Source organism: Lissotriton vulgaris, chromosome 6, assembly GCF_964263255.1.
Source record: "Lissotriton vulgaris chromosome 6, aLisVul1.2, whole genome shotgun sequence".
Taxonomy (NCBI): domain Eukaryota; kingdom Metazoa; phylum Chordata; class Amphibia; order Caudata; family Salamandridae; genus Lissotriton; species Lissotriton vulgaris.
Window position 1 is genome coordinate 1304021175 of NC_141694.1, and position 26380 is coordinate 1304047554.

At 42.3% G+C, this 26380-nt stretch overlaps 1 protein-coding gene across 3 annotated transcripts in view; it reads right to left on the minus strand.

The window, feature by feature from the left end:
• PDE7B (phosphodiesterase 7B) overlaps positions 1–26380 on the minus strand; it is a 1067027-nt gene that overhangs the window by 26629 nt on the left and 1014018 nt on the right. For all 3 annotated transcript variants that reach the window (XM_086927442.1, XM_086927441.1, XM_086927440.1), the window contains one exon: positions 7572–7663. In XM_086927442.1, coding sequence (XP_086783568.1) covers positions 7572–7663 — 92 coding nt within the window. The remainder of the gene's footprint in view (positions 1–7571; positions 7664–26380) is intronic.

The window sequence follows — 26380 nt, forward strand, 5'->3', positions numbered from 1 at the left end:
TTCCACACCCTCCGCCTCCTACGTAAGACCTTAAAATGGATCCTCGAACACAGAAAGACTGTCACTGACACCCTGATCACCAGAAGACTCGACTACGGCAATGCACTCTACGCCGGAATAAACAAAAACCTCACCCACAAGCTACAGAACATCCAGAACGCCACCACAAGACTGGTCCTCAGCCTGCCAAAACACTGCCACATCTCCCAGCACCTGTGCACACTCCACAGGCTCCCCATCGAGGCAAGAATCACCTTCAAGTTTCTCACCCATGCGCACACGGCCCTCCATTACACCGGACCAGCATACATGAACAGCCGACTCAAATTCCACGCACCCCAAAGGACCCTGGGATCAGCCCAGCTCTCCCACGCCACGGTACCACAAACCAGAAAAACCAGATCGGGAGGACGCTCCTTCTCCTTCCTCACTGCCAAGGCTAGGAACACCCTTCCGCTCCACCTCAGACAGATAACATCACTCCCCATCTTCTTAAGAGACCTCAAGACCTGGCTCTTCGATGGACCCCCTCCTTGGTGGACTTGATCCTGCACGCCCCCCACCCCCAGCGCCTTGAGACCCTTATGGGTGAATAGTCGCGCTTAACAAATACTTGATTGATTGATTCTAGGGGTGGACATCAGGTAGGCATTAGCTGAACGGAGCGATCTGTTGGGAGAATACCGGCTAAAAAGGTCCAAAAGAAATCGTGGTCCTTCTCTATGCAATGCCTTAAGCGCAATGCAAAGAGCCTTAAATTTGATCCGCTGACCAACTGGTAGCCAAGGTAATTCCTGAATGCCTGCTCTGATAGACTGGTATTTAGAAACATCCAAGACCAGTCTAGCTGCGGCATTCTGTGTTGCCTGCAACCTTCTAAGTAAATTGGATTGTAAGTTAAGATACAATCCATTACAGTAAACCAATTTGGATAAGACAAGGGAGGTCATATACACTGTATAACAATTATGACATTCCATTTTTAGGGAAGTACATTAACGATGCTGTGATGTTGGGCAGCTCCAACATTGCAACCCTTCTGCTTGCCAAATATATTTTGATAGTTTCTTGTATCCGATGCATTAACAACATTTACTTGATAGACTATCTGAACTTTGTTCTCAGTCAGGGCCAATAATTAATACAACAAAAACAAAATGTATGCCATTTTATCTACACAAAACCTTCAAGAATGCACTGTAGTTTAATACCTGCCTTTTTAAATGGCCGTTGAACATATCTGTGCATCAGGCAGCAGTCTGATGCAATTTGGCACAAATGAATAAGTTACTTACTTTTGTAACGCTCCTTGGGAGAATGCTCTATCTAACTGCAGATCTCTCACATTTAGTATCTACCGCAGGCACCAGACCAGATCTGGAAGCCACAAGGTGGCATAGTGCAGCTTCACCTTGGCCTCATTTTGCCCTGGACGTGATGGAATGAAGACGCATATAAGCACAACCCTTGCGAACTGATGTCATTTTCTTGCCGGACTCTTTCTGTGCCCTCAGACACAGAGCACAAAACAAATGTCAATATCAGTGTTCAGATGTCTAATTTGGGACATTTTTAGATGATCAAAAGGAGGCCACTCTACAGAATCGGGAGATGGGAGGGCAGTGATGAATCTGCAGTTAAAAAGAGTATATATCAGAAAGAGCATTACCGAAGGTAGGTAACTTATTCTTTTGATGGATATTTCTAACTGTAAATTCTTCACCATTAGAATAGATATAAGAAGTAGTAACACTCAGGAATCTCAAACCTTTCCTATCACAAGCAGATTTCAAGCAAGAGGTCCAAGCGCTTGTTTTGCCGAGACTTGACTATGGCAGTGCTACGCTATGTGGCCTCCCCAAATACTCTTTGGCCCCCTAAAGGCTTCACTGACCGCAGCGGCCAGATTGATCACGGACACCAAGCGAAATGCACACATCTCCCTGGTTTTAAAATCGCTAAATTGAATACCCTACGAAGCAAGAATTCAACTGAAGACTGCCGGCGTTTCACACAATGCCTTCCACTTCAAAACCCTCATCTACCTTGCACACAAACTAGAACTATCCAGAGTAGGTAGACTGTCAAGGAGTGCCAATACCCACCTCTTGAAACCACAGATCTTCTGCAAAAAGAGAGCATGCCAATGAGCCTTCTCTGGCTCTGCTCCTAAAATTTGGAACTCTCTACCACCAGAAATTCAGAGGATCTCTTCCAAGGCTGCTTTCAAATTGGAAGCAAAAAGATTCCTCATGAATAAGTTCTTACCTTAACAAGAGGGCCAATTTTTAGCTCTAAGCGCATCGGACATACTATAGTATCGGTCATTATTCCAGTATATGATTATTATTTTGTTTTTGGTTATTATTCCTGTACATGATTATTATATTTACTCCCCTTAAGTCTTTATGCTACATCGTCTTGCCCATTCTTCATTCACCCAGGTGTATGAAGGATCTGTTAGATGTTCACAACTTGATTCAATGCCTATTAGATGCCCCATTTGACTCATGTTTAGACTATTATTTTGGTATTGGTTATTATTCCTATATATGATTATTTTACTTACTCCCCTTATATCACTTTGCTCCATAGTATAGCCCATTCCTCATTCACTCAGGTTATATAAATGTTATGTGTGCACTATTTGATTCAACGCCTATTATATTCCCCATGTTTGACCCATGTTTTGATTTGTTACATTTCCCTCTATTTGTAAAGCACTCTGATATCCTTCAAGATCAAGTTCGTGCTATATAAAATGTTATATATAAATAAAATAAATAAATTAAATGACTACAGAGAGTCTGCCTTCGACAGCCATTCTTCAAGGTAGGGGAGAACTGGCATCCCTAACATCTGAACATGGGCAGTGACCACCATCATCACTTTAGTGAACAGTCAAGGTACTCTGGTAAGGCCAAATGTGAGCAAGGCAAACTGAAAAAGCTCCTGGCTGAATTTAAATCACAGGTAACATTAGTGGAACTCAGGGACTCCCAAATGAAAGTACAAGACCTGCAGCTCAACGTCCCCTGGATCCATGGCCGACAGAACTTTAGTCAGTTTGAGCATTTTTAATGTGTCCTTCTGTAGGAAGGTATTCAGAGGGTGAAAATCTAAATTAGGAAGAATACTTCTATATGCCTTCGGCACACGATAATAGTGTGAATAACAACCCATTTCTACTTACGGCACTGATGCCTTCGTGATGGGACCTTTGGCCAGTGGATCTTGCACCTTCTGCAACATGTTGGTGCTCCTCTGAAAGCCTCTCTAATGTGGTAGGACATTGTGGTGGGTTGGAAGGGCATAACCCTGCTTGACAATCGGGAGGACACAACTGTTGGAAGTGACAGACTGTCAACCTGGGGGAAAATGCCTGATCCTGCCCCCCATGTGTGGTTGTGCGATGCTGAGGGCAAGCTAAAGCAGTTTGGGGGCTGATGCTGCAGGGTAGGGGGACTGAGAAGAACACTGTCCTTAGTGACCTGCACAATGTCTTCTTGATCCCACCCCCTGACCACGAAAGGACTGAGGTGGCTGTTGCAGTGGTTGCAGAGCCTGGCATTGTCGATACGCCAATCCTCTAGAGCAGCCTCGGAATGTCGAAACTGATGAAGGAACCGTCTGGCAGTGGTGGTAAGGTACAAGGAATGAGCTGCAAACCTGATTTCCATAAAAATCAATCTTTACACCAATCAGGGATTACCTTTCAAAAGGTAAATACATGAAGGAGGACTGCATGTCTCCAAAAAGCATGTGTTCTGAATCCATGCATGGTGATGGAGCATCACAAATTTTGTAAGTCAGCCCAAATTATGTATTTAGCGGCATCATGGACCTCTTCATGGTTTGAAGCAAGGAGGCAGGGAACTCATCCATGACTGCCGGCAAGATCTTAATGGCCATGTCCGGGGAAATCTGTATATAACGGCTTAAAAAGGCACACCGCATTGTCTGACCTCAGTGCAAAACTGGCTAACGAGAACATTTGTTTCCCAAAGGCCTAAATTGCTTTTGACTCCCTGTCTGGAGGAGTCTTGGGGAATGCATTAGGATTCACTTTGCTGGTGGAAGGCTGGACCACGCAACTCTCAGCAGTAGGATGCGTAGGACTCTGCGTGAGAAAATATAGGTCTGCAGGTGCTGGTCTTTGGATTTTGGCCACCTGCCTTTCAGCGGTGGATACAAGCAAGGCTTATCCCGTGCCCATAAAGATGTCAGTCAGGGCTTCATTAAATGGAAGAAAGGACTCAACGGAGCTGGCCAAGGATGCTAAACCTCAGTAAGTCACACCTGTCTTGACATCAAAAGATGGCAACTGTAGGTCCAGGGCCACAGATATAATCCTGAGTTCCCAATTGGAATGTTCATGGTATCATTTGTCATATGAGCGGAATGTATTGCATATGAACATGATCTGTACCTTCCGAAGAATAAAATTAATCAATAAAGAAATTTTAAAAAAACTGTAGGTCCAGGACCTCGTTGCTATTCTAACCACTATGGCAAATGAAGCACTCTCCTCCTTTGGGGGTACAAGAAGCAAAATTAACAAAATATCAGGAGAAGTATAAAGGCCATTGGCCTCCTGTAAATCCATGTAGAAACTGTCATCATCGTAATTTTGGGGTAAATCATTCCCATCACACCAATGTCATAATCAGGGGGTGACAGCCTCTGGTCAGAATCCGAGCCAAAAAGATGGTGGTAAAGGAAGTATTTATTGTGAATCAGACCATACAAGAACAGGGTGGGCTGCAATGAAGTTAGAGAGTGAAATCAGATGCCGTTGAGACGGATTCAGTTTGGGGTCAGGCACCATGGTCATCAGGGCATCACTCTCCAGCAATGTCAGGCTAGGTGTCAATGAAGAGGGGACCAGCACAGGTTTGTAGCTGGAATAGAAGCGGTGTGGAACCCAAAAAGGTCTCAGATGTCATTGAGGAAAGACCAGCCGGCGGTCACCCAACTGGCGGCCCCGCAGGTCCTATGGCCAGAAGGTGAGCCAGAGGAAGACAGAGAGCAATAAAAACTGAAAGCATGGCCTCCTTAAAGTCCTCAACCTGCTGTAATGTTGCTGATAGCCTGGGAAATTTGGGGCAAAGCGAGACCAGTCGTGGAATAAGCTCCTCGATTAGAGTTCTGGAGCAGGATCTATTGGCACATGTCATTGCTGCCAGAACATCGACTAACCATCTCTCTTGCATGTAAATGAGACAGTTTCGATTATTCCAGGTCCCCAAAGCTAAAGGGATGGCTGGGGAGGCAGATATTAGCAATTTTGTAATGTATATGGTTTTCCTAAACAAACGTTGGTTTGCTCATCTCTAAATTACACAAGTCGCGCCACCTTGTGGCAGATGGCTCTAAGTGTTGTGTTGACAATTAGGTGCCGGTGCTCAGCACCGGAAACCAATTCAGTGCGGTCGCTTAGCACCGGAAAGCACCTGCTCAAATTAAGCACTGATTGGCATCTTGATGCCCCCGCAATTTCTCTTTTGGCAGAGAGTAGCACGATGGGAACGAGTCCTGGTTGGATTTCTTATGCTTCTTATTCAACTTAGATTTTGACTTACTGGATGACTTTTACTGCCAAGAAAACCTCTCATGGGAGCAGCCTTAAGAGTTAAAACAGGTCCACGGCCATGACTTTGAGCAGGGGCAGGACTTCTGCATGGCCCATGACTTTTTTGTGTTTGGTTTAGGAGTCCTAAAGTTAGAAGTCCAAACTTTACTACTCCTAAACCGAGAAAAATCCTAGCTTTAAGACTTTCGGTATTCACAGAAGGCATTTAGGAGTCCTAAAGTTAGGAGTCCTAACTTTACTACTCCTAAACTGAGTAAAATCCTAGCTTTAAGACTTTTGGTACTCACAGAAGGCATTTAGGAGTCCTAAAGTTAGGACTCCTAACTTTGGTGAATAAAGAAATGAGTAAGTGCCTTCTGTAAATACCAAAATGAGTAAGTGCCTTCTGTGAATACCAAAATGGTATTAAGTTTAGGATTTTGTCTTAAGTTAGTTCTGTGAATCTGGCCTAGTATAATTTACTATTCCAACTCCAGCATGTGCAACAGTAGGGAAGGTGTTGGAATAGTAAATTTTACTATTCCTTAGTTTAGCGCACCCCTCCTACAGCAAGTTGAAGAGACAACTTGCTTGCGTTGTAACAAGGCAGTTGTCGTAATGACTGCGCTGTAATCGCATGCTATGTAAAGCCTGTTTCCTCTCAAAATATGGTGGGCAGTAGTCCAGCCATGGTGGTGAATGAAAGACCTCTGCCACCATAAAACCATAATAGTTGGCATGCCTCCTGCAAAGTCTAAATAAGGCCCTCAGTTTGATTTGAATTTCAAATCGGATCCAACTTAAACTTTAAAAGTTCATTCTAAAACTTTTAGAAATAGGTTTTACTTGCCCCAGTAAGATCATGTGTTTCTACTCGCTCACAGTACAACAGTGTAATTTCTGTGTTAAAGTCTGTTTATCATGTATCTGTTTTTTTAGTCTAACTAATTGAAGTATATATTCATTTAAAAAAATCATTAACCAAAAGGAATACATTTTTTATATTTCATTTGTGTTCTGTGCTTTGTGGTTTTCTCAGTGTACGTCTGACAGATTTTCAATTTCAAGGTAATGGGAGTGCTCTGTGAAGTGTCCTTGGTTTTCCAAGAAATGTTGGAAGTGTTTTAACATCACAAAGATATGCAGATCGTGTGAACAAATGACATGGGAAACAAATTAGCAGAAGGTCACTTTCAAATATGTGTTTTTGCAACAATTGTTACTCTCCCGCTACCAGATTCTTACACGTGTTTGCCTTTGAGGAATGAAACTTAACACAGCACAATACACATTTATATTTTTCACAAGATCTGTGTCCTATTCTGATATAATGAATTCTAAAGTCACATTAAATCTTTAGGCTCTCACAGGTTTTGCTTATTCATGTGAGAAACTACTAATTTACAAACATTTCCATTAGAAAATGTTGGTACTCACAAATATGGCTGACTTACTCGTATTTCAATGACTGAACTCATATGCAAAATATAAGGGTACCGGTTTAGTGAATGAATGTAATAATTATTTCGGTTGAATTCTTCTTTTATCCAAAAACAATTGGTGCCTACAGGTACACCACCTACTTCCCTATGCATACATAGTGTGAAATCGGAAATGGTTGGTGAACTTGTTCCGCTTTCAGCCCGCTTCCTGCTCGTTTCTTTAGGAGTAAGTTAGATGTTCCATAACTGTTGCAAGTGCATTTCAAAACGTGTGCTACTCCCTCCAAAGTCGACTCGGTTTGTGAAGGGTCACAAAGTGTGCACTACATGCCTTGTCCATCCACTGACACTCCCCATGTTCATGGTTATATCCTTTTAAATGTCTACCCCTTCACAGCTGCATACTTTCTACTCATAATTAAGGTCAATATGAGCAGCTCTAAGTTTTTTTATCTCACTTTGGGAATAGCCATACACTTCAACTTCACACTTTCGATCTTTATACACTGATTTTAGTCAGGTTACAACTATGTATTTCTCAATCAGATGATACATACGTCGTTTCCTTTGGCAAATGAGCTAAGAGCCTTGATTCCCGAAGCATGCCAACCGTGGACCTCCAATGATGGTTCTCTAACACAGATACATTCTATGAAGAAAAAGTTCAAGTTAATGGCACACAGAGAGATTTGAATAATATAATAAACACAGCGAAAACAAGTGAGGGATAAAGGAAGAGAGATGAGCCGTACTGAAAGAGAGTGAGTGAGAGAGAGAAATAAATAGAGATAGAAATTGTATGTATCAAATGCTAGTTAGTCACTGGGGCCAATAATGGTTGACAGCAGATCAAATTCACTATATTTATTTTCATAGATCTCGTCCAAAAAATGCGATTAAAAACTCAGCTAATTTACATGTCTATATAGTCAATATCAAAAAAATTTATTATGTAACATATTTAATTCATCTACATTTCAATAAACAATATGTTTTTCTAAATATGGTTACTCTCTTGCCAATAATTATATTGAAACAACTATAAAAACAATAAGACGGAATCCAGAAACAATGACTCGGTATAGCTATATTCAGTGGGTTTGGATAAGAAATAAAACACCACTCAAGTATCTTCAGCCCTTATTGTGCGTGTCACGGAAAATGGACAGGATGTTACCCACCCTCGGAGTTACCGATGCCAGGGTATCTTTAACTCTGACAGTAGGGAGAATCCGAGGAATACTGGGAGAATCAGTAACTCTTAGTCTGATTACCCAGGTAATTTCAAATTTCATTCGGGTCCCCCCCCCCCCCGAATATTTCAGCTACTACTGAAGAACAAAACATGATTGTTCCGGGTAGAAAAAAAACAGTCGGAAAATCTTGTGAAGTTTTGTCTGTAGTAGTAGCCAAATTTCATTCTGCTTTTTATTCCAGCAGGGAAATGATACGATGCACCTGTTGGAAAAAACTTGCAGGGGCGGACTTAGGCATGTGCAAGCTGTGCACCTGCACAGGGCCACCAAACCCCAGCCACCACATCAATATATATCCGTAATATAATAATCCCTTGAGGATGGATACATATTTGCGTGGCGGCCTCTGGCAGGGATATGGCGGCCTCCGGCTCTGTTCCACTTCCAAACACCTTCCTGAGCTCCGGTGGTGGGCTCTGCCCCGCCCGGACCCCCTCTTCCAGGGCCCCCTACCTACGCTCCCTGCCCAGGGCCCCCATGAGCCTAGAGCCGCCCCTGAAACTTTCCCTTCCCTACTCTACCCTCCCACCGTTCCCACGTGCCGGCGCCCACATTCATTTATCACCTGCGGGTATGCTTGCTACCGAGCCGGTTTCATACCAGCATGACTGGTATTTTAATGTCCCGGCCAGTGGAAAAATTAGGAAAATCGTCTAAATCCGGTATTTATTCCCTTTTCAGTTCATACTTTAAACAATAAACGTAAGGCAAAACCCCCTCTAAAAAGTGTTCTACAGATGCCCTGTTTGGTACCTAACTGAACATTAAAATATACAAAGACAGAAAAGCCACTTTAAAAAGGAATACAGAGGATTTCAAATGAAGGTCTACTTAGAATTCATGTCCAAGCCTTTGCAAACTGCTAAAACGTGAACCGAGGGTCGGTATTTTTCTTTGAGAAAGGTGGCAACCCTACCCGGGGGTCGTAAATGTATGTGCGAATACCCCCTGATGCAACGGTGAATGTCGTGGTTTTAGGGTCGTAAAAAGGCGATCCGATGCAGCAATTCCATTGAATTTTTACTAAAAATGGAGCCTTGTAAAGGAGCGATTTTACCGCACGGTAAAAGTAAAATTGCACTTGATCTTAAAATGTGGTAAAAAAAACTCCACTACTGTCCCACTCGTACTTAGGTCCTAAAAAGGCTATCCATTTCATTTTCGTGTTCAGACGGTGAAGAACTCAGCCATTGCTCTAGGTGGCGGTATTGACTCATTTTATCAGCTTCGTTTTTCCTCGAACAGTTTAACAGTATACTTTCACTCAAATGATCAAGCTATGTAGGGAAGCTGCTGCCAGAACGGATTATACACTGCATGGCATGGTTGGCTGTCGGTGTATAAGGGTAAAAACAGTACACAGTTCAGTATCTGGATGGTTAATTGTATGTGAAGATGCGATGTCGGGTTCATGTGGTGCAGTATGCGACCTAAGGGCCTGGGACAAAACAGATGAACACACACAACACTTGCAATTGGCGTCACGCCTAAAAGACCTTCAGTTGGGCTCGGCAGACCCATTCAGGCGTTCGTTATGGGACGTGCGCAAAAGGGGTCCGTATTTACAAGAGCGTAGGGTGGCTTCATGTGGCCTTGTAAATATGGGCAGGCACACTGGGCCCTGGTACGTAAAAAAAAAAAGTGATGCACCAGCGGCGTGTTCGGCTTGTAAATAATCCCTTCAGTTTTTATGTTGTCACATTTGCTGTGTGTTCAAAGACAGGTCAACATCAGGCTAGTTTTATGACAAATTTCTGCATATTCCTCTAACATGGAAATTCGTGCTTATTTTTCTTTGACTCCAAAGTGAGAAGATTTTTTAAGGTGAACAAGGTGACAGGAAAGGCTGTGGGGTGTTGTTTTTTTCTAACATACAACATTTAAATACATATAATGGATTGTACAAATAAGTCACAATTAGCAGGTAAGAAAGCACAAATTAGGAACTTTTAATAGGATTAAAAACAAATAAACACACTTTACTTGGTGACGTGCAAATGACAAATATTCTCTGAAAGACGATTTCCACAATTTTTTGTTTTCGTGCTATATAGATTCATCAGTAGAACTGTATGTGCACTTTTAGTGGACATTTATATGGAAAACGTGCTGTCTGTCCATGTCAGTGCGCTATCACGTGGGGTTTTGGTAATATATTTGTGATAGCATGCTCTAAAATGCAATACCGGCTACATGCCACACCTGTACCACTCTCTGGCAGAGTGAGTATGGCGTATTTGACACACATGTCCATTGTGTGATCTTTCCACGATCCCTAGAAGCTCAGTGATGTAACATAGATGGCAGCGCCTCGCAGTCTCAAGCATGCCTAGGGACGGAGCTGAACTGTAGTCCGTCTGTCTCTGTTAAAGGTTCCTGCAGCTGAAAGAGACCAAATAGGCCCCAGCACCATAAAATGTTTAGGTCGCACACCATCCTTCAGGAGGGGAGGCTCAAGCCTTTGTCTTGGGTCAGCTCTAGGTAATTTTGAAGCCTTGAGCTGCCCATCAAAGAGGAGGGCGAGGGCTTTGGGGGGTGGGGGTTGACATGTTTTGATAATATGGACGCTTTGGGGTGATGGGAAAGTGCTTGGGAAGGTAGGTTATGCTTATGCTTTTTTTTAAAGTGTATTATGTCCCTCTCCAAGTACTTACACAACACTCAACACTGTCTTCAGAATCAACCCTCTACACAGGAATAATGATTAATGCTCCCCCCATCACAAAAAAAGTACTGTCTTTGTAGAAGTCTGGCTGCAATTGAACAGTGAACTTCACTTTTCACTAAACGAAGATGTGCACCCAGTGCTTAATTTGTAAAAGAATGAGCACCAGTGCCCAAAGCACTCTTTAGAAGCCCACGGCCGGTGCTATAAAATGTCAGCATTCATAATATCAAGGTTGCGTAGTCTTATATCCTTCTCATACCACTTTAATCCACGACCAGATGTTCCCAGACACACTATTTCATCTTTGAAGGTTCCTGCTTTCTCCCTTTATGATGGCTTTCCATCTTTCTCTTCCTCCTTTTTCCCCTTTGTTGAAGAAAAATATGTGCCAGTCCCCAAAAATGAGCATTGGTGGCCCCATGGACAACAACTGGCTCAAATGAAGCACTACTGAGGACCCATTGTTGGCTGTTTTCTGCAATTGTCTTCATCGAGGTGTTCAGCATCTCCTGGAGACCGAAGTCCTCCTGTCTATTAAGTCTCGAGAGCCGTGATACCTGCATAAAAATAGCCTGTTTTGCCTTAACTTAACTTTGTACTATTTCTACAATGACTTTGGGGCATATTTAGGATGAAATGGAGTAGCAAGGCACTGCTCCAAATTTTTCAGCGCCGTGCTGCGTCATTTCAAAAATGCAGGGATGCATAATAGTAACAAGAATAGAGCGCACCCCTGGGTTTTCCCTTGCGCTGGCGCTAAAAATAGCTACCTAGCACCCACACAAACACTCTTGCGACTTAATGCAAGGGTGCCTACGTTGCAGGGATGACTGTTTATGTGCACAAAGGTGTCCCTACCTGCACATAAATAATCGTTATCTAATGATTGTTTTTGTGCGGGAAGGGACACTTTCCAACACAAAAACAGTCATTAATGGCGTTTTGCTCTGTAGCACGCATAGAAAAAGCAAGAAGGGGGAGAAATAAAAGTATTTCTCCTTGTTGCTCCAATTTAACGCCTGCTTTTGCATGGCCTTCTTTTTTGGCGTTGCCTCAGATTACAGATCCTTGTAAACAGGTACAGCGTCAAAAAGCAATTGGTGTTGCAGTGGAACGCCCACAGCAACACCCATTGCATGCCCCTTTAATGCAGAAAACTGCCTGAAAGGGTACCATATTTACCAAGCAGTGTCAAGCCATGCAAAGTGGCTTACAGCCACTTTGTAAATATGGTATACAGCATTGCGCCACTGGAACATAAAAAAAGTGACATTCTGGTGGGGCAATCCCCTTGTAAATACCCCTTTTTGTGTCAACTTGATTTAAAGTGTGATCTGTGTATATATTTAAAGAAGTGTACTGATTTAGCACCTCAAAAATTAAGCACAACGCTTTGCATTTTTAACTAAAGGTGGTGGAGGAAAAGGAGATATCAATTGAGTCACTTCTTTGCACAATGTGTATTCAGGAAACGGGAATTCAAGCCTAGCTTCCTGTGACCGAATTGTGTGATCCTAGGGAATTACTTTCTTCATTCACTGTGCTCCCTTGTCACATTTGAGACTGCCTTTAAAAAAATTGAGGATGAGCGCTGAACAAAAAAATCTCTTGTGTATGCTTTAATTGACTATATATTTCCACCATCTATACAAACAGTGTAGGTCACATGTAGAGGGCACCTGATAACCGACTTCTCTTGCTGCACACATGGCATCTTTATCAGGGTGATGGTGCGGGCCGGTTAATGAAGGTATCTCAGTTAATGATTAGAAACTACCACTTTTAATAAATGGCGCTCATAATCTAATTTACTAAATTGAAACGATTACACGTGCTTAATGAAACACTTTTGAATCTTGCATGTTCTATCCTACTTTCATTTTTTTTTTTTTTTTTTTTTTTAAATTTTTTTTTTTTTAATATTTACACTGCAAATATGTTTATGGCTCGACTCATGCGCTGACTCTTAGAGCCAAGCCAGACCTCTCACTGGTAACAGGCTCGGAATTCCAATTAACTTCCTATCTTGCCCATCTCTAACCTTCAGAACAGTGTGATATGTTCTGCCTGTTGCTCCACTCAGTGCATTTCTGTGCTTCATGCCCGAGGGACAAGCACTGGGCTAATGACAAGAGCTGCATATCTTTCGCAAAGTTGTTGGCAATATGCATTAGTGCATGTCAGTCTTGCATGCATATATAAGTAGCCAGTCTACCTTGGTGTCCCTGGATGACACCCTCATAGCCAATTTGTAGGAACATAGGAGTCATAGTAGTTGAGTACAAAACATGCCCTAATATTGCCAGCTCAGCCCACACAGACAGAGATTTACTCCCGAGGAAGGCTGCAGAAACTCTCCTTTCATGGTGGCACCAGATGGCCCCCATGTTTGGTGAGGCATAAGTAAAAGGTATTCTTAACGGGAAAAAGCTTATTCACTGCAGTAGATAAACAAAATGCCTAGGCACACTGCAAATTGCATATCCCTGGTTTGCCAATGAGAATTGTACACCAGGCCCTTTATGTGATACAGTCACAAATGGTTGAGATGGAGGACAATGCACAATGCCACTTTGTAAATATGGTACCCTTTCACACAGTTTTCTGCGTCAAAAAGGCATGCAATGAGTGTTGCTGCGGGAGTTCCACTACAACACCCATAGCTTTTTGATGCTGCCCCAGACTTACAACACATTTTGACACTGCATTGTTCAATGTTATTCAGAGCCACCTCTTACTACCGAAAAGTTTGATGGAATACAAGCTGGATATCTGTGGCCTCTACTGTCTCCACCCAACCCCCCGCCCCAATTTCCCCCCCGCCGAACTGCAGTTCATATGTCCAGTCTAAGACTGGGAAGGAAAAGCCTTGACTGATAAGTCTTGGTGCTGGAATTGCATTCCCTCCTGCTATTTCACAATTGCAGATTAAAATACAGGTCAGAGTTGTTCTATAAAATGTGCAAAACCTTGCCCTGTCCTGTCCTTGGTAATGAGGCACTGTTTGTTCTTTCAGCCCACTGGCAGACTACAGTTTTAATCTTATGCAATCCTTATTTTATCATTTGTTCAAATGCACAACCAAAGAGCCGAGAGTAAACCTTCATTTATCTGAAAACCCTGAAGCAGTAAAAACTGGAAATGCTGAACACATAGAGTACTTGCAAATCTGTATCAGAGATAGCAAGGCAGGCATTTCAAGGAGTTAGTTTGGAAATGCAACTTCAAATTGTAGAAGGCCATAGATTGGGAGGTATCAGCTTTCCAGTGACATGATCAGTCACACACAACTAAAAGAAGTGTGGCCGAGAGGGTCAGACACTAGGGTACCTCAGAAACGTTGCCAAGGTTACTCTTTAGATGACTACTATGAGTTGTCTGCCACCTCTCTCATCAATATACATATGTTGTCTCGCTAAATCTCATCTCTATGGTTCCTGTTTCTCTATTACTAAAATCTATTTGCTTTCTCACTGATGCCAGCTTGCTGTCTCACTAGGGGTTGCATTCCATCTCCACAGTGTCTGTCTTCTGTCCCACCACTCTCCCTGCTGTCTCACTAGTGTCTTCCTTTTGTTTTACTTGTGTCTTCATGCTGCATCATTATTAGAGGTTGGCCAGACACTTAAAGCTTGAGTTCTTGCTCAGCTCGAGCTTCATTGGAACCTCGAGCCCAAAACAAGCTGAGCTTTCATGTGGCTTCTGCCTGCCACCTCTACCTTCGAGCACAAAGTTAAAATAAAGCATTAGTAATTTAAGTAAAAAGGAGAAATGAATAGATGCCTATTTAGTGGGTGACTTGTGCCAAGCAAAACCAGAAAACCTGGGATTATTCCCAGCTTCCCCACTTAAACATTTTGTGTGATCTAAGGCAAATAGTTTGTTTCATCAATCCCCCTTTTTCTCCCTACCTTTCCATGAGCCTATAATATTACTAACGTATTATTGTTAATGCGACCATAAGAAATGTGTGTGTTTAATTTTCAAGAGACGTTGTCAGATTTTACATGATGTTTGTCGCAAACCGCTGGCGTGGCTCTTTCTAGACTCCTCCTGTTCGTTTGTTGGTTTGCCCCCTCAGTGTTTTCCTACTGTCGCAAAAGAGCCTATGTGAAATGTGTGCATCCTCACCAATGGCTGCTTTCTGTCTCACTAGTCTCTGTCAGCTGCCTCATTAATGTCAGTCTGATTCTCACTAATATCACTTTGCTGTTTCACTAGTTTCAGCATTCTGTTTCAGTAGTGTCAGCCAGGTGTCCACTGGTGCTGGCAAGCCGTCTCACTACTGCCTATCCGCTGGCTCACCAGAGTTTGCATGATATTTTCTCAAGTGTCAAGATGCTCTCTCACCAGTGTTAGCATGTTGTCTCACTACTGACTGTCTCTCCAGAGTTTGCCTTCTTTGCCATTGTCTTATAAGAGTTTACCTGCTTTCTCAACATGACTGCTTTTGCCTTATTAGTGTCTGCAGTATCATGAGTTCTCTCTTTCAATCAGGGGTTTGGAAAGCGCAGCTACTCACCCAAAAGGATCTCAAGGTGCTGAGCGGGTAAGGGGTGACGTTCAGCTCCTGGATGTTCACTGTGATCGTCGAAAAGCCAGTTCTTGAGGTCCTTCGAGAACTTGGAGAGTGTTTATGTCTGTTAGAGGTGGAGAGGAAAGGGTGTTCCATGCCTTGGCCGCGAGGAAGGAGAAGGAGCGTCCTCTTTAGGATCTTCTCACAGTTTCACCAGAAACGTTCCTTCTGTGTCATCTGTGACTCAATGCCTGCTGTCTTATTATTGACTGCCAATTCTCCATTTCAGCTTGCTGTCTTTCTGGCTCCTCCCCTGTGAGTCAGAAGTGGTGCCATGTGCATTCCCTCTGGAATCAATGGCTTTCAGTGGACACAGCCTTGCACAATGTCAAAGGCAGTCGATTCCACCTCCATTGTTCTATTTTTTTTAATGCGCTAATAGAGTGATTTGATCTGGGCACCTGTTCAAAGCATGTCATAGAGTTTTACTGCTCCAGCAGACCATGCCCTTTTTCCTCATGAAGATCCCCTTTAAATCACATTTTAGGAGTGGAAACGTCAACCTATTTCACTTTAGATTTCATTAATTTGTTGGATACTAGAAACATGAGTGAGACTATTTCCTCGGTTTGTTTTCCAAACCAAAATATAAATCTCCCTACATATTTTAAATGTCAGTTCGCATTTTCAAAATCTAAAAACGTAAAATTCAGAAGAGCACTGTATCATCACAAAACAACTGTTTAAAGCGCCCTTGTATAAATGCCATCTTTAAAAGCTGTACTTTTCTGCTAGATTCAGTAAATTATGGAGTTAATATAGAGAAACAAAAGGAGTTGATGGACCGAGAGCTTAAACTTTTCAGACACTCACCCCCAGTCACAGATCTAGATGGAATACATCATTGTTCTTTAGCTCACTTCGCCACCTCAGGTCAGACCCAGCCATATGCAAATCAGTCTTGACCCTGTTCCTTATGGAAACAGTCCATGCCCCAAAACCAGTCCCAGGGTGCCTGTTTCCAGTCCAGGGAAAACCTGTCCTAGCAGTTCAGGCTGGACTGTTCCCATGGGGAACAGAGTCAAGACTGATTTGCATATGGCTGGGTCCAAACTGGATTGGCATGTGGAGCAAAAAAACAATGGCTTTAGGCACAGATCTCTGCACCTGGATGAATATTTGACACTGTGCGGCATTCTGTCGGTCAATTGTTCTTTTTGCATCTCTTGTTATTTTGCAGTCACATTTTAAATTCGTCATTCATGTAAGAGTGAATGTACGGTTACTTGATTCCCTAAGCACTTACTGTAAAGGTGAGCGTTAGTTCAGCACCTTACCTAATTTGGGTGGTGATAGCGAAGGTCCTCAGGAATATACTGGCCTCCAGTTTGAAAAGTAGCTGAATGTTTTCTCATCACTGTATGTGTGCTGTCTCACTAGAATCTTGCTGCTGTATAATCACTGTCTGTCTGCTGGAGAATAAGGGGCACATTTACTAAAGTTTCACGTGAAGCAGGGCAGCAAGCAAAGTTGCTGTGCTGTGTTGCGTGAAAGGGAAGAAATGTTTCATATTTACAAAGATATGGAGCATTTCTGTTCTCCCCTTGTGCTGACGCACCTCAAGCTGCCTAGCACCAATGCAGGAACCCTTGCACAATGGTGCAAGGGTTCCTACATTGAAGGGTGAACTGTTTTTGTGCAGGAATGGATACCATGCTGCATAAAAATAATCTCTCTAGGCATTTCCTCTTCCTATGCACGCTTCTGATTGGAGCACACATAGAAAGAGGAAATAAGAAGGTGAAAAAGGCTTTTCTCCTCGTTACGTCTTCCTCTGGGAGGCGTAGCAATATCACACAATCCCAGGTTTACAAACCTCTGTAAATCTGTTTTTGCGTGAAATGCATGGGTGGCTGCATGTGGAGGTCCATGTTCCACCCATGGAACGCCCCTCAGAATGAAATGCAATGCACTGTAGCGCAAGCTGCTATGTTGTATTTCATTTATTTCACAAACCGAGGCAAGGCAGTGCAAATCGACCTTGCGTGGCTTTGTACATATCTACTAGCATTTTGCTTCATGGATGTTCCACAAACGTGGCGTAACCATGAGGTAAAATGTTAATAAATAAGACCCTTAGTGTCTGCCTGTTTTCTCATTAGTGTCTGCCTGCTATTTCACCAGAATTAGGCAGCTATTTCATGAGTGTCTGATACTTTGGGACTATGTGTTTCTGGTCTCGTCAAGTTCTGCCTACTGTCTCATCAGGATCAGGTTGCTTTCACTTTGGAGTTTGCCTCCATAACTCATCAGTATCTCTCTGCTGTCTCTCCGGTGTATTGCTGTTGTTTTACCAAGGCCTGCCTACTGTCTCACCACTGGCTGCTTGCTGGCTACCTCCTGTTTGCCTGCTATCCTGCTATCCGTGGTGAACATCACTTGATGGAAAACACATTTGTTAGCTTTGCAACTTACTATAGCAAGTGAAGGATGGCCCACTGGGTTTATACTGGAAAAGATATTGGCAATTTGGAAAAGACTGGATTGGAAGCATAAGATAAGAGAAGGGGCATAGAAGAAGGGGCACACCACTAGAGGTCCTGGAGGAGTAGCTGCTAAATCTTAAAAATGCTTGTGCAATTCGCTTCAAATGGCTTTTTATTTTTATTTTGTCTTCCTATTGGTCTTTCGCTTGGTAACATGGATCCATGGACTTGTGTTGACAGGGAAGACATGGTATTCTTCAAGTGTCTCGCAACCTGAAGATTGTTCGATGGAGGTGGATTTCATAGGGCTTACAATCTCAACGTCCAAAACAGCTGTTGAGTCCAGACCCCGCCCAGGAGAATTCATTGGTGTGTATACTAAATATCAAATGCAGAATATCAATGGTACTAAACATCAAGGACAAAATATCAAAACAAATATCAACAGGTAAGTAAATCTAGATTTTCTCTACCTATCTTCACATATTCCTACGTGGTACATATATCTTCAAGGTACGTACATGTGGAGCTAGAAATGATAAACCTATACTTCCTTATATGCTCTTACCTTTCAATATTTTGTCCTTGATAGTCCAGCGCAGGCACCCTTGCATCCTTTTGCAAGGGTGCCTTCGCTGCGGAATGCAGGACACCTTTCTGCAAAAAAAAACAATCATCAATGGCATTTTCCTCTTTCTATGCATGCTGTAGAATGCAGGACGCATAGAAAGAGGAAAAAACAACGAGAAATAAAAGTATTTCTCCTTATTGCGCCATTACTACGCCTCTCCTGGGGAGGTGTAGGATTCTGACGCATTCCCAGTTTTGCAAAATGTTGTTTAAGTTCCAATGATGTTGCATGGGAACACCCACACCAACACACATGGAACCCCCTTTTATGGAGAGTAAAGTATGAGAGGGGACCATACTTACAAGGCGATGAACAGTCACCCCGGCAAGCTCATTGCACCGGAAGTGCGTCAACAAAAGTGACTTGGCGCAATGGGCTTGTAAATAATCCGCTATGTTGTCTTCCACTCGTTACTCCATTCTAGATTTTTGCTGAGATGTGATAAAATGGAATCATAGCAATGCGAATATGATGTGCCAGTTAAAAGCATTCTGGCTGTGTTGGGTCTGCCTCTCTTCCCTTCAGAAGCTCCAGCAGTTGCTTGAGCATCAACTCAATGAAATCCAAAATGAAATGAAATCCAGTATTTGTAAAGCGCGAACAATTACCCGAGGGTGTCAAGGTGCTGGGGGCCGTCGGGATCGAAACCATGAGCCCCTGTGGTCCTGAGTAAGGTGCCCTGGCCCATGAGCCTCTCCTGTACAATAATGTAGAAAACAGAAAACCAATACTGAAGCATCTAAATAAACAAACTGAAAGTGCCTCATTTATGTTAGAGGACGTATAGGGACATTCTTTAAAAAAAAAAAAGTAGATTCACCTGATAAATAGATATTCCTCCTTAACCTAGAAAAAAGCCGTGTTTGTCCAGTTTGAGTTCTCTCCTTTTTAAATTAAGATTAATTTTTGCAATATGTTTTTCCATTTTTTATACCAGTGGAGCTATTTAAACATATTATATTTTCCAGGAAAGATCATTCTCTTTTCTTTTGTGCTGGTAATTGGAGAGTTGAGAGAGGTATGCTTTTTAAAGCATGAGCACGTCTGAGAAATGAATTTCTAAGCAGAGCTCGGTCTGAGTTTTTTTTTACAGTTTTTGTTCTGAGTTTCATCTATATTACCGTGAAAACCTATCATCTTCAAAAAATACCCTTTAACTGGTGGTTAGTTCTAAAATGTTTAAACACCCTTTCCTACCTGCATGTATTTTTAAAGTGCCATATCTAAAAAGATAAAAAGATGATTAGGTTTTATATTATTTTGATTGTAATCTGATTCTTTAAAAACAAGCACAGGTAAAATCAATAGGATTGGCTTATGTTGGAGTTCTACCAAAGTATTAAAAAAACCTGCTGAAAAACACAAAAGAAAAAAATTAGTGTTTTCTGTTTGCAATGCATCTATAAGTTAATGAAGTTACTATTGTAATCATTCAGAGTACTATTATAGAAAAGATTCCCTTACACATTGCAAAGCAAACACTTCATTGGAGGCGCAATGGCATCAAACAACTAATAGCATAAAGTAGGAGAGAACTTCTTCTCTGGGATCAAGCCAAAGACAACTCTGTTGTTCAAATGCCTGGTAACAATAGGTCTTACAGAGATCTGTGATGTCAAGGCAGACCAAAAATGTTCTGTGAACCCTAGACATGTCCCGAGCGGGAGCTCTAAAAATCTCATATGAAAGGCCTCACCCCTCATGTGCTAATAAATAAATGTCACTCACGAATGAACAAATGTGCTTCATATTTCAGTGATTCATAATTTATTTCATTTTAAATCTTTATATAGCTTGGTCCTGCCCTGAAGCAGCAGTGGATTTATTCATTCAGAATATGACCTGACACAAGCAAAGTTTTAGTGGTGCCACTCAATATTAACAAAGCACATTGCCAATTGCATAGTAATTGCCCCATATTGACAGTTCTTTGCGTTGATGAATCTGCTATCAGATGTAGGTGAAAAATAAGTGGCGAAACGTATCAGTCCCATTCTTCAATTCATGCCCCAAGAAGTGACCCAAGTTCTGGTTAACCCAGAAACCACCAACTATGCCATGGCTGCCTCATAGATATCATACTACTTTGCTGCAGATTGTTGCTACCCCAACCATGAGTCATCCATCTTCTTGGCCCTTCTCATCCATCCAATTCCCCAAGCAACGTCTTCCAGCTGCCTCAGTACACACTGTGATTTTGAATTTAAAATATTTTTTTAAATATTGTGCTTTTGCATAGTGTGTGTTATTTATGGTTCTGCTTCTGTAGAAAGCAATAACCCAGCGGCGGCTCCTCAGTGAGGGAGCATCGCCTCACTGCTCACTGAGCAGTTCAAAACAGAAAAATAAAATGATAATAAAGCAACGTTATTATCATTATATTTTACCATACTGGCTCAGGTGGTTGAGGGTGGGGGGACTGGACATTACTGGGAGACGAATGGTGGGCAATTTCTAAGTGTGCATGACAGTTCGGCCGGCCAAACAGTCATGCACACTTTTCATGTTCTCCACCAGGCGGTGTTGCATAGCCTGGGTCGAGAACACGCGCAGTCTCCCAGCCCCTGTCTGAGCGCCCCACCACGGTGCTGAGACCAATCACAATGGTGCTGTCATGCAGTATTGGCTGGGTGTTTCTGGGAGGCTATGTGCGTCGTACTGCTGGAAAAGCAAAGAGAACGGAGGAGAGGTACGTGCATTTTTTTTATTCCCTTCCTCCACTCCTCCACTCCCTCCTCTGCTCCCCTGCCCCCAATCCACCACTTCCGTTTGGTAGAAGCTGTTACTGCTCTAACTCTTGGTACTCCGTTACAAGCTGCCTCACCTGACTACTCCCTTAGCTTTCCTGAAAACCTGTATCCAGTCCCTGCCAGGGGCAGCTATTCTTTGAGTCCTGGGTGGGCTTTGTAGAGCATCGGCATCTGCTGTCTACATCCAGTTCATGCTGTGAGCTGCTGGTCTTTCTTTCTAGGAGCGGTTCACTGGAATCTGCACGATGGAATCTATGGCTGTGTTTATCCCGCACATGCAATTGCTGCCAGTGGCATAACAAAACTTGATGGGGTCCCCCTGCAAGGTACATGGAGTAGCCCCCCTCTGGGCTCAATCAGGAGCTTCTGGGCCTGGGTACTCTGCTGAGGGAGGCCCCAGGAGCTCGGGTCCCCTGTACCGGAGGGGCTGGAGGGGTCTATGTTGCGCCCCCTTGTGGCTGCTCATCTGTCCTGTCACTCCTGGGGTTCATGATAAAGGACTGAATACAACTCATTGGTGTTTGGGTTAAGCTTATACCTTCCTTCATTTGTGACTTGGCACATTTGTTTCCTCCCTTCATAAATTGATGAATTTCATATTTTCGTGCGCTTGTGAGACCGAGTGTTCACTCAGCTTCATGTCTATCTATAACCAGGGGGACATCATGCTTCTCTGTTGATTCTTGATAGTCTCTAAAGAGCATTCTTGTGGCCGTGCTTCTCCAGTGCTTGCCTGGAGTTTACAGCCCCCATTGCCCCAGGATTGACTAGTTAGATCATTACCATGCCTGCCTGTATCCAATGCATGACAGTGGGTTAGTCTTCTGACACTCATAAGTGGACTTTGTAGATCATCCACCATGCCACCTTATAACCATCACATCCTTGTGGGTTGCCCTCTGCTGCTTCATGGTTGGCTCTTTTATTCATTACCATGGCTGCCTGTATCCAGAGCATGCCTGTGTGTTGCCCATCTGTCACTCCTGGGTGCACTACACATATCATCTGCCATGGCTGCCTGTATCCAGTGCTTCCCTTGGGTTGCCCACAATCACATCTGGGTGCTTTATATATGCCATGGTTGCACATAACCAGTACATGCCTGTGAGCTGCCCGCTCTTCCTTCAGGGTGGACTCTTAAGTCCAGAGGTATGGCTGCACATACCTGTGGGTTGCTTACTCTGTCACACCTGTGTGGACTGTTCAGTTTACTTGCCATTTTATTTATTTTTATTTTATTCATTTATAATGTTGTATATCGAGCAATCTTGACTCTAAAGTGTATCAGAGTGCTTTATAAATGGTTAGGCAAGAAGAAACTGGTAGAACAACCAACAAATAGATATGCTGACGGTACATTGTGTAAATCAGGAAAAGGCCAATTAGTTAATAAACAAGGACATAGCAGGAGAGTAATAACCATGGGTGTAGACACTGCTTCATGTCCGTGCCCGGATAGAATAAATCAGTAGATTCTAGTGTAGAAATGTGTTCATCAAAAGCAGTTTAACTTCTTTTTTTAATTATGTAGTTGAGAGGTTGCCTATAACCAATGCCTGCATAGGTCTGCCCTCTATTATGTCTGGGTGGACTCTAAAGCACCCTTACGATGGGCACCTAAAAGCAAATGCCTTCCCGCAGGTTGCCCCTTTCTCACGTCTTGGTCTCACCATGGAGCTTATACATTGGCTGTCTGCAAAGAGTGCATTCCTCTACCATTCAGCCGAACCGAGAAGTAAAACCCAACAGGTCTCTAGAATGACGATGTGAGTACATTTGTAGCTATCTCTCACCCCAACATTAATCCAGTCCTAGCTCAAACACAGCTACATGACCACAGTGAGTCAAAGGAACGCGTGTCCTTGTTTATTAACTTATTGGCCTTTTCCTGATTTACACCATGTACTGCAATGTAAAGCAAATGGTACTTGAATAAAAGCAAATGGTACTTGAACAAAACCAAACTGAAACAAGTATATGTATATAAATACTTGGGTGTGTTTTTCGATGACAAGGGTAATTACCAGTTACAAAAAAAAAGATATACAACGGAAGGCTAACGCACTGACTGCAGCATTTAGAATTGTACAGAAGTCACTTAGTAACCTTATATATGGTCCACATCTGAACATTATATGGGCAAGACTCCGACCTACTACTACGTACAGTAGTGAAGCTTCAATGGGAAGGACACCGAAACAATAAATAAGGCCCTTACAAGAACATATAGGGCACTATTTCAACTCCCAGCGAATGCATCATCTTCACAAATTAGGTTGGAGTTTGGATTAACCAATCAACACTACGCGAGGCAAGGTCAATTTATTAAAATCTGGAAACAAATAAAAAATGACCCCGATAATGAAATATCACAGCTACTTTGGAATGAAATAAATAATAATGTAAACTCAACCGCTTGGATCTACCTCAAGGAAGCGATAGATGAGTTTGCAGTTACCTCTATCTGGGAAAATAATCTAACCAATGCTTTGTTTAAAAAAAAAAAATTAATAGAACTGCAAGCCAATTATCCATTGTAAGCGACAAAGCTATCCTTATAAAGAGGAAACATGCTTGGACAATTATAAATGCTTACAAAAAAAAGGAAATACAACATTATTTGGAAACACCTTGGACTGAAAAAAATAAAAAGGTGTTTCTTAAAGCGAGATTTGGAATTATGCCGGGATTATGTCATCTTCCCCGTGAAAAAACATGGAAAAACAAAAATTATGTAGACTGTGTAATAAGGGTGAGGAGAATATCCGTCACCTATTATGTTTTTGTCCTGAACTCCTAAATGAGAGAAGAGCATTACTTAAATTACCGCTCAACGTACGTGGAATAAGGACATGCAGACAGGCCCTGATAAGGTGCCTTCACTCAGATGACATAAGTTTGAATGCTACTTTTGTAAGGTTCCTACTAAAACTGGAAAGGAAATTAGGAGAATAATACTTTTGTAATGTAATTTATTATGAAACAAATGAATTTTATGATGTAAGGGTAATTTTAACTGTTTTAAACTTAACTTAATTTAAACTTGTTTTCTGCATTTGCAATTGTAAGATTTTAAATAATCAAGCAATAAAGATTTACCTTACCTTACCTTGTACTGTCAATGTATATGTTTGTTGGTAGTTCTACCTGTTTCTTCTTGCCTAAGCATTTGTAAAGCGCTCTGATACCCTCCACGGTCAATTTTGTGCTAAATAAAACTGTATTAAATACATTTCCCTACTCATCACACATGACATCAAAGCCCTTCCCACACAGAGCACATTTATCATATACAACCTTTAAACCAGAAACAACAATAAATTAATGTTAGGTGCATAATATCTATATCTCGTTCCTCTTTTCTTTATTACATGGTTAGCAGTAGCAATCAAAAACAGGATGAAAGCACCACTCTGGTCGATCACTGGCAAACAAAAAAAGCAAAAAACACTTCTCACATGGGCCACACAATTCCATGTTTCGGTGCTGCTCTTTAGCACGTCGTCAGGAGTATAAAACACTAAAAAATGCAATTAATGTATGAAACAATGAAATGGCCACCAAGAAAGCCAGCTACTTCATCCTTATGCTCTGGCAGGGTTCCTAGGGAAATGTGTTCAGGCTAATCTATGGAAGTCGTCAGTGCATGAGATGGTACTGCTCGTGTTCTGTGAGTGTTCCTCAAACAGGACTTTGCCAATATTCTATTGTGTCTGTTTAGGAACTTCGTTGACAATAAAAATTGTGAACTTTGTAGACACCTCGGCACCGCTGACGCAGAGATTTCGTAATATTTTGTATCTTCTACTTGTCTCTAATTGCAAAAGGTTCCAGACTTGGGTGGTGACACGGTTTGCGTCCAGCTGCCTTGCAAAGTTTGGACTGTCACTCAGATATACATTCTATTAACAATTAAAGGGCTGCTTCCTGTGTAAGCATACTTTTTACCCATCAATCCGAGCGTCTCCTCCCTTTGGCAAGCCCCTGCATTTAGAACTGTCGCTCCCCCTCCCCACACACATTTGCCTGGGCAACAAAGGCTGCTGCAATATTGAGGGTAGGTGCAGAGTTTAGAGATGTAGTGAGGAATACTTTCGGTGGAAAGGCTTTTTTTTACATTTAGTTGGCAGCTGGCAGGCTCACTCTAAAGTGAGTGTATTTCATACAAAACTAGTTAACCCTTACCGCACCGGTAAAACACGGGGTTATCGGTTAATTGTGTAAACGTTTAACACCAAATGACTGTACTTGCATGCATATGAATTGCTTGCATTTTGTTTAGACAAAGAAGACCGAAACAGGTGATGGATATTCCGAGGAATGCCCACAATAAAAGAACAAGAAAAACTATTTGTTGATGATTTTCAGTAACTGCCTCCCTAATTTGATCCATTTTCCTCAGTATAGGTTTACTTTACACTAATGTTAGCTGGTGAGACAGTTAATGTTCATATATGGCTCGAAATTCTCTGCCCTGAATTAATTATTCACAAACATGAATTACTCATTGGCAATGTATATTAATTGGTAAAACACAAACAATTGAAGACGGGTCTGAGGGAAATTTAAAGACCTGCCCAGTTCGTATCCCCCTAACTGTAATCCTAACAACAAAAGAACCGGGGGTCTATAACGGAGCTTCAAGTACTCCGAGCTGCTGCAAAACTCCTACATAAGTGAGTTAGGCGCTATTAGAGCTATATAAGTCTCTATATCAGAATGTGTGCCAGGACAAACCTGTCGAAGGACCTACTGAGATTTTTGGTAAGACCCGTACAGAGATGTGTTGGATTCCCATCAAATAGGTATGTAGATCAAGTGTTCTCATTTGGTCATCCAAAAATGGGGTGGTATGTCTCTTGATCAATGAGACCCATCCATCGCCCTTACTCAATTGGGTCGCACCATCAATCGCTAAGGTACCCATGAACAAATGATAAAGATGGGATCGAGTGCAGTGCAAAAATTAAAAGATGTGTAAGTTAAAAACAAGGGGTAAAAGGATCAATAGGCGAAAAACTCTAATGTAATTTGTCCTTTCCCTCAAACAAACAAGAAC